This window comes from Lucilia cuprina, chromosome 6 (assembly GCF_022045245.1).
Source record: "Lucilia cuprina isolate Lc7/37 chromosome 6, ASM2204524v1, whole genome shotgun sequence".
In the NCBI taxonomy this organism is placed as follows: Eukaryota; Metazoa; Arthropoda; class Insecta; order Diptera; family Calliphoridae; genus Lucilia; species Lucilia cuprina.
The window spans coordinates 48,389,829-48,399,406 of NC_060954.1; the positions used below are offsets into that span (position 1 = coordinate 48,389,829).

General features: G+C 32.4%; 1 protein-coding gene across 1 annotated transcript in view; it reads left to right on the forward strand.

The window, feature by feature from the left end:
- The window catches only part of LOC111676046 (activated Cdc42 kinase-like), a 19,356-nt gene extending 10,499 nt beyond the window's left edge, over window positions 1–8,857 (forward strand). The window contains exons 7-9 of the mRNA XM_046954144.1: window positions 321–2,213; window positions 6,669–8,180; window positions 8,248–8,857. Coding sequence (XP_046810100.1) covers window positions 321–2,213; window positions 6,669–8,180; window positions 8,248–8,439 — 3,597 coding nt within the window. The 3' untranslated portion in view covers window positions 8,440–8,857. The remainder of the gene's footprint in view (window positions 1–320; window positions 2,214–6,668; window positions 8,181–8,247) is intronic.
- Window positions 8,858–9,578: the final 721 nt, after the last annotated feature.

A 9,578-nucleotide genomic window follows, 5' to 3' on the forward strand; every position in this document is an offset into this window, starting at 1 on the left:
CAGTTCTAGTTCAGTTCTAGTTCAGTTCTAGTTCAGTTCTAGTTCATTTCTAGTTCAGTTCTAGTTCAGTTCTAGTTCAGTTCTAGTTCAATTCTAGTTCAGTTCTAGCTCAGTTCTAGTTCAGTTCTATTATTGTATTTAAACAAGTTTGAGTTTTAATACAATTAAAAGATAACATTTTATATTAAAGCCACTAATTTTATTCTAAACTTTCCTACATCTTTCTTCTCTAATTTAATTTAATTTACTTTAATTTCCTTCAATTTATTTTATAATTTTTTTGGTAAATTTTAAACATTATTTATTGCTATTAACCAAAGTGCTTTCGTTCCATATCGAGTGATATGAATACTTTAGCCACTTCATCTTGCGATATACGCATACCGCTATTCGATAAAGAAAGTTCAGATTTTTGTTTTGAAAAATCGCGTGAAATACTTACGCGTCCCCTACAATTTGGCAGTCGTAGCTCATTTACGGCACCCACACCCCCACCCTCGCTTGAATACACAGATGCTATCAGTCAAAGTCCACGTAAAGATAAGAAGACTTTGTCCGAAAATCTCATGGACATAGAAAATACTTTAAAAGCTCTTAATTTAGATTTTATGCACACCTACACGGATGTGGATAAAAACGACTCGGATGAGACCATTTTAAATGATCAATTCTCGAGTATTGTGTCATCGTTAGATGATGAAATTAGCAGTGCCACGGGTAGTTTAAAATCGTCTACTGTTTATAATTATCAAAATGGTAAACATACTACCACGACCACATTTGATTTTAATGCAGCCACCAATCATTTGGATAAACACTTACAATTGATGAGCGGTCAGGTGAATAAGAATTCACCTAATTCGGTAGATAAACGTTCAAGTACACCGGATACCGGTTTCGCTTCTAGAGATACTATTTCACTGTCAAGGCGCAGCAGCCAAAAGTCTAGCTATAGTCCCCAGGATAGTTATTTCAGTCCTAAGGATTTGAATTTTCCTCCCTCGTCTTTAGGTGGTAGTGCTGGTTGTTATGCTAATTTTAAGACAGATATTTTTAAATATGGTGATGATATGGTGTCACCTTTTAGGTCCATCACGACAGTACACAAAACAAGCAATACTAGCATTTATTCTCCCAATCAATTGAGAATCGATGAAGCAAACAATGATACGTACAATGGCAATCAGGAACAACGACAACGTTCCATGTCTTTTACCGACAATCTTAATCGTGATTCAGCAATAACAGAAAAAAGAAACGGTAAATTACTACAGAAACCCAAACAATCTGAGGAAGTTTCTCAAAAAACCAAAGCAATGTCATATAAGTCGCGTTCAGCCAGAGCGAGAACATTAAGACGCTTAAGTTACAATCCCATGCCTCAGGTTGCTACTAGTTCTTCTAGCACCGATGATGACAGTGATCATAGTATGGATCGTAGTATGGCTAGATCTGAATGTGATATACGTTCTCGCGGATCGGGTTCTTTGTATCAACGTCGTAGACGGGCGGGTTTTAATCGTAAACTATTTGCCGTCTCTGTAAAGGATGATCACGATGTGGAGATTCAGGGTGAAAGACAAAGTAAAATTTATGGTTCCAATGCTAGCATAAAATCGGCACCACATTACAATTATACCCGATCCTCTAGATCATCGGCTATGGCTGCCTCTTCTTCACAAAGACCATATAAACTTAACCCCTATGAAGAGACGTATCCATATGAAGAGAGAATTTATGACTTTGGGGCAGCACCACCCAAAACTAAACCATATAATGCACAACTAATACCAAAACCACCTAAAACTTTTCAAGTATCTTCTATAGCCACAAATTCGGGTTCAGGTTCATCGTCAGCCTCATCGGCGGCTGCCAGTTTTACACGTTCGGTAGTAGCAAACTCATCGGTATTTCAGGAGTTTGATGTAACACGTCTAACAGGACGTAGTCCTACTTCCAATGTAGCCGATGTCGAACATAATAATACTGCTTCACATTTAGAATTTCAATGGCCCGAAAAGATACATGCCTCCACGGTCAAACAAAATGAAATGCTGTGGCGGCAGCAGCAACAACAAATACCCGAATTTAATGCACACGGCAATTATAGATCTAGCAAAGATCAACCATCTTCCACTCTAAGCTCTTCCACTACCGATAGTGATCAATTTGAATATCGTATGGGTTATACCACCCATCTGCCGCCTAGTCCGGCTCCATAACTACAGCGTATGTTAAAGTATTTTTTAAATTTACTTTAAGAACCAAGAAACAAACGCCCTCAAACCCCTCATTAAGCACCCACATTCCAAACCATTCATTAACCCAAATCCAATATCAGCAATTCATTAAAAATCATAAAAAGTAAATAAAAAAAAAAAAAAAAAACTTAAAATGTAACCAAAAGAATTTATTATGAAAATCATCAAAGAAACAAAGAAACAAATAAATATACAATAACCAAGGACAATAGTTGCTCTCTGACATCATTCAATATCTCTCTGGAAATTATTTGAAAACAAATCCAAAATCCTAATTAAAAAAAGGAGTGCCTTACAATCAAATAAATAACATCATCATTAACAAACAAACAAAAGTTGTTAAATGAATACAAAAAAATATATTACAAAGGACAACAAAATGAAAGAATCACTTAAATGTTGCAACTCTAAAGACAAACTTAAATACATACATAAACTTAAATATATACCTATATAATTCAACATTATTATTGACATACATAAATGTTAAAGAAAAGGAATTAAAAAAAATTAATCAAATTAAAACAAATTTAAAATTTGCTATTTAGAGAGTTAATTGATATTTGAATAAATAGTTAAAAGGGTTTCTAGTGTTGAGAATTAAAAATATAAAAGATTACAAACAAAACCTTAATTTAACTATTTAAAGTTTTTGTTACCTACAGATACAGAAAAGGATATCAACTGGTTGTTTCTGGTTGAATATTGAAAAAAGGAATTGATTTTTTTAATAATTTTTTAATTTAGAGTAATTTTTGAGTTATGGGTCAGTTCTAGTTCAGTTCTAGTTCAGTTCTAGTTCAATTCTAGTTCAGTTCTAGTTCAGTTCTAGTTCAGTTCTAGTTCAGTTCTAGTTCAGTTCTAGTTCGGTTCTAGTTCATTTCTAGTTCAGTTCTAGTTCAGTTCTAGTTCAGTTCTAGTTCAGTTCTAGTTCAGTTCTAGTTCAGATCTAGTTCAGTTCTAGTTCAGTTCTAGTTCAGTTCTAGTTCAGTTCTAGTTCAGTTCTAGTTCAGTTCTAGTTCAGTTCTAGTTCAGATCTAGTTCAGTTCTAGTTCAGTTCTAGTTCAATTCTAGTTCAGTTCTAGTTCAGTTCTAAGTCAGTTCTAGTTCAGTTCTAGTTCAGTTCTAGTTCAGTTCTAGTTCAGTTCTAGTTCAGTTCTAGTTCAGTTCTAGTTCAGTTCTAGTTCAGTTCTAGTTCAGTTCTAGTTCAGTTCTAGTTCAGTTCTAGTTCAGTTCTATTTCAGTTCTAGTTCAGTTCTAGTTCAGTTCTAGTTCAGTTCTAGTTCAGTTCTAGTTCAGTTCTAGTTCAGTTCTAGTTCAGTTCTAGTTCAGTTCTAGTTCAGTTCTAGTTCAGTTCTAGTTCAGTTCTAGTTCAGTTCTAGTTCAGTTCTAGTTCAGTTCTAGTTCAGTTCTAGTTCAGTTCTAGTTCAGTTCTAGTTCAGTTCTAGTTCAGTTCTAGTTCAGTTCTAGTTCAGTTCTAGTTCAGTTCTAGTTCAGTTCTAGTTCAGTTCTAGTTCAGTTCTATTTAAGTTCTAGTTCAGGTTTTTGATTAATAGCCTCAATTTTTATCGGATTTTTTTGCCAAAAATAATTATGAGTATTTTTAAAATACATATGTGTTTGCTTTTGTGAAAATAGATTTTATAAAATCAAATCTGTATACTAACAAAAAGTTAAGGTTGTGCTTTAAATTTTATATATATTGTTTTAATTTTGAAAAATTTACATTTATTAACATACTCTAGTCTATATCAAAAATATTGAAACAAATTATACTTCTATTGGAAAACATTTCATAGCCAAATGATATCCTTTTCTTAGTATTTAATAAACATATTTTCCTAAATTTTTCATACCCTCACTTTGACTGATAATATCGTTTTCTTTTTATATAAATCATAATAAGCATTCTTAAACTTAAAATATGTATAATTAATCATACCTCAAGACTTATTCTAATCTTAAACAAACCAAAAAAAAAAAAAGAAAATGAACAATTTAAAATCAAATCAAACCTCTTAATACATCCTGAGCTAATGTCCAAAATATACTCCAATATCAAATTTAAAAACAAAATCTTAAAAAATATTCTAACTTACGTCAGCTTATAACTAAAATAAACCGATATATTCAATTCTAAAATTATGATATTATTAAAATTATTATACATACAATAAACTTACATACATACATACATACTTACATGAGTAAAAAAAATAAATAATTAACTACAAAAATAATAACTATTTAATAAAACAAAATAAAAATATTAAAAATAATAATTCCTTTCGTGTTTCTTGCATAAATACATTCATATATTTATTATCTATTCATATATAATTTATACTACATATTTAAGATTCTATATTATAGAATCTTTAATCAATTACTCTTAACAAAAATCTTAATATTTTATAAAAAACACCATTTCATTGTGGAACTGTATTTTAAATTTAACAAGAAAAAATTAAACAAACATTTTTCTATAAATTATTTGAAACAAAAAGTTATATTGAAGCAAAATAATAAATATCAAAAAGTTATTATAACCCTTTAATAATATGCAAGTTTAAATTATTTACATTCGATTCGTAAAAGACCTTCCCAAACACAGAACTGGTTAGAAATGGAGTAAAATTCAATACTAATAACACCTATTAGTTACCACTTAATACCACTCTAATTCAGTTCTAGTTCAGTTCTAGTTCAGTTCTAGTTCAGTTCTAATTCATTTCTAGTTCAGTTCTAGTTCAGTTCTAGTTCAGTTCTAGTTCAGTTCTAGTTCAGTTCTAGTTCAGTTCTAGTTCAGTTCTAGTTCAGTTCTAGTTCAGTTCTAGTTCAGTTCTAGTTCAGTTCTAGTTCAGTTCTAGTTCAGTTCTAGTTCAGTTCTAGTTCAGTTCTAGTTCAGTTCTAGTTCAGTTCTAGTTCAGTTCTAGTTCAGTTCTAGTTCAGCTCTAGTTTAGCTCTAGTTCAGTTCTAGTTCAATTCTAGTTCAGTACTAGTTCAGTTCTATTTCAGTTCTAGTTCAGATCTAGTTTAGTTTTAGTTTAGTTTTAGTTCAGTTCTAGTTCAGTTCTAGTTCAGTTCTAGTTCAGTTCTAGTTCAGTTCTAGTTCAGTTCTAGTTCAGTTCTAGTTCAGTTCTAGTTCAGTTCTAGTTCAGTTCTAGTTCAGTTCTAGTTCAGTTCTAGTTCAGTTCTAGTTCAGTTCTAGTTCAGTTCTAGTTCAGTTCTAGTTCAGTTCTAGTTCAGTTCTAGTTCAGTTCTAGTTCAGTTCTAGTTCAGTTCTAGTTCAGTACTAGTTCAGTTCTAGTTCTAGTTCAGTTCAGTTCTAGTTCAGTTCTAGTTCAGTTCTAGTTCAGTTCTAGTTCAGTTCTAGTTCAGTTCTAGTTCAGTTCTAGTTCAGTTCTAGTTCAGTTCTAGTTCAGTTCTAGTTCAGTTCTAGTTCAGTTCTAGTTCAGTTCTAGTTCTAGTTCAGTTCTAATTCAGTTCTAGTTCAGTTCTAGTTCAGTTCAGTTCTAGTTCAGTGCTAGTTCAGTTCTAGTTCAGTTCTAGTTCAGTTCTAGTTCAGTTCTAGTTCAGTTCTAGTTCAGTTCTAGTTCAGTTCTAGTTCAGTTCTAGTTCATTTCCTGTTCATTTCAAGTTCAGTTCTTGTTCAGTTCTAGTTCAGTTTCAGTTCAGTTCCAGTTCAGTTCTATTTCAGTTCTAGTTCAGTTTTAGTTCAGTTTTAGTTCAGTTTTAGTTCAGTTCTAGTTGAGTTCTAGTTCAGTTCTAGTTCAGTTCTAGTTCAGTTCTAGTTCAGTTCTAGTTCAGTTCTAGTTCAGTTCTAGTTCAGTTCTAGTTCAGTTCTAGTTCAGTTCTAGTTCAGTTCTAGTTCAGTTCTAGTTCAGTTCTAGTTCAGTTCTAGTTCAGTTCTAGTTCAGTTCTAGTTCAGTTCTAGTTCAGTTCTAGTTCAGTTCTAGTTCAGTTCTAGTTCAGTTCTAGTTCAGTTCTAGTTCAGTTCTAGTTCAGTTCTAGTTCAGTTCTAGTTCAGTTCTAGTTCAGTTCTAGTTCAGTTCTAGTTCAGTTCTGTTCAGTTCTAGTTCAGTTCTAGTTCAGTTCTAGTTCAGTTCTAGTTCAGTTCTAGTTCAGTTCTAGTTCAGTTCTAGTTCAGTTCTAGTTCAGTTCTAGTTCAGTTCTATATGAGTTCTAGTTCAGTTCTAGTTTATTTCTAGTCTAGTTCAGTTCGAAGTTAGGTACTAGTGCTTTCATTAAAATATTATGAAATTTTTCCCCTTTTGCTTTTACATTTTAGTTGCTTTTATAAAGTTTTTATTTATTTTCTTAAACATTATTTTATTTCTTATTTTTTCATTTTTGTTTTCCCCCTTTTTTTGTTTTCTTTCAATTCTCCTGCATGCAAATTTTTAGGCCATTATCGGTGAAGAAGGACGCGAAGCTTATAATAGCTTAATCGAACGTAAACACACCATGGATATCGATACAACAGCTTGCCTGTTGAGAAAACAGGATTCGACACAGTTTCCTTTAAAATCGTCCAAGACATTGCCAAGACGTTCGTGTCATTTGAAAAATGATAGTGATGAATTTATATCCACTATACCGATGAGATCGGCAGGAAATGAACATGATTTGGTAATACCACCTATACAAAATGCACCACGACCTACTACCTTACCCACACGAGGCGCCGCCAATCGTTTGCGGAAAGCAGAATTGGGTTTGGTAAAAGATGGTGGTAATGCCATGGATATGAACAGCAATCCAACATTAAATAATCGTATGGGTGATAATATATCACCCTGTGAAAGTCCTAGTTATGTAACTAGTACTTCGTATAAATTTCCAGAACAAACCACAACTTCGCCAAACCAGGAAGGCGAGGAGAATTCTTTGCCAGTTTTGCCACCCAAAGAGGGTAAAAAACATATACAGGCCAATCCAAAACGTCATGTACGCAAATATCCTTTAATTATACCGGCAAATGGGGTGCAACGAACCCTGAATAGAGTCATGGGTGATGAAGATAAAACTTCATTACTTAAAACTAACACAATAGCAAATTCTAATCAGCGCAACTTGTCTACAGTGAAACCTTTTAATATCAACAATAATAATAACATGGCAGAATATGAAAATACTTCGAAACTTCAAGGCGAGTCGAGCAAAGAAGAAAGGACTTATCAGAATATAGGCTCCGATGATACAGCCTCTTTACAGTTTGAATCTATTTTGGAAGCGGATTCAAATAAAGATCAAGTTTTACAATCTCCCGATGTAACAGATGGTTTTTACAATTTCTCCATACAAAAGGATCACTATCACAAGAGTAAAGAAGTGGATTTTGATGCCCAAAAACTGGCAAGTGGTTTGTATGTGAACGAAGATGAATTAAGGAATTTAGATATTGACAAAAGTATGGCCAAACTTAATAAACAGAATACGGATAATAAAAAATCTAGTGAAAGTTTAGATAATAAAGTGCCAGTGACAGAAGAAAAACCTAAAGAATTACCTAAATCCACCATAGAAATTACCGAAGAAAGTTTTGATCAAATACCGCCCTCTGTAGTGGCAACAACGTCGGCAGAGTTTTTAGCTAAAACCTCGACAACAGCGGCAACGAAACCCTTAAAGGCGGATAATGAGCTTGCGGGCAATGCTCTCTTCAAGAAAGTACGAGAATCTGTAGAACAAGCCATGACTAAAACTACAGATGCAAGTGATGCATCACTTAAAAGGGATTTGGTTAAACCACCAACCGAAGCAGAACTATTTTCCGCGGCAGTTAATCGTCTAAACGATTGCAATTCCGTTAGTTGTGAAGATTTACTAGAGTTTTCCGATAAAAAACCTAAAGGTCATGAGAGGGGAGTAGACTCGGATGAAGTACGCATAATGATGAAGGTTTTGGGAAAGGATGTAAGTATGACATTAATATCCTAAATTCTTGAAAAGTATTATATAATTATGGTCCTTTTTCTATCAGAGCTTTCCTGAACGCTGCTTAAAATCTTTAGAATTCATAGACTGGGATGTCCATAAGGCCATTAAGATCATAAAACTACAAAATATACTAAACGACATGAATTTAGATTTACCAGAGACGGTGGAATATCTACTCAAATACGATTGGGATCTGCATACCACAGCCAGACGTCTCAAAAGTTTAAAGACTTGAACTCTCGAGCATATTTATCCAAAATATATAGACTTTGTTTTCCATTTACATATTTAATTAACTATGGTAAACTATTTTATTAATTTATAATATATTTTATATATTATTAACTATTAAGAAACTTAAGATATTTTTTTCTATGGGAATTAAAAATCTAATTAACGCATGCATTTCTATGTTTGTCTTTAAGAAATTTCAAAGAAAATTTGCAAATTTAACTTTTGTTGTACTTATTATGATCAAATTATTTTTTTAAATGACTTTTAAATACGTTCGTAGACGTACATAAGTTTTTTTTTTATATTTAACATTTAATTATTTAACCTTCATTAAGTGAATAAGTAAGTGCCTTTTGTGTAACCATGATGATCTTATAAAGAATAAAAATCGAACATTTATTAAAGATTATAATAAACTATTGACAAGTGTTTTCATTTTTATTATCAGAAAGTTCTACAGTAGTTCTTCCAGTCTGGAATAAAAACGAAATTTCTCTGAAAGAAGAGTTTGGTAGTGCAATAATCGATATTACCTGGGAGATATTCAAAGCATTGTTTAGTATTGATTTCTTGGCCACTAATTTAGTTGGGGTCCAGTTTAGCGGTGCCCCATGCTATGGGAGATGCTGTCATTGGGATTGATATTCTATTTAGAACTTTGTCAAAGAATATCTGAAAAACTCGCCCTAAGCCTTAAACTGCGGCTTAGGGCGAGTTTTTCAGATAAAGATAATCTACATTTTTTCTTTAAACCTAGTTTAATATATACTTTACTTAGGACGGGTTTCTTACTCCTCAGTTAAACTAGGCTTAACTTGCTGTTAGATTAAATTCGGAACAAATTTAGGCAGACTTTAACCAATGATTGTGTTTTTCAGTTTTAGATTTAAGCTCAGTTAACTTTATTAGTATTGCCAACTTTTCACTCAAAAACATAAACAATGAACAGCTGTTTTTTTGCAAAACAATACTTTTGTAATATGAAAATGTTTGGAAAAATGTTAAATAAACATTTTAAACAATAAAAAGACTTTAACCAATGATTGTGTTTTTCAGTTTTAGATTTAAGCTCAGTTAACTTTATTAGTATTGCCAACTTTTCACTCAAAAACATAAACAATGAACAGCTGTTTTTTTGCA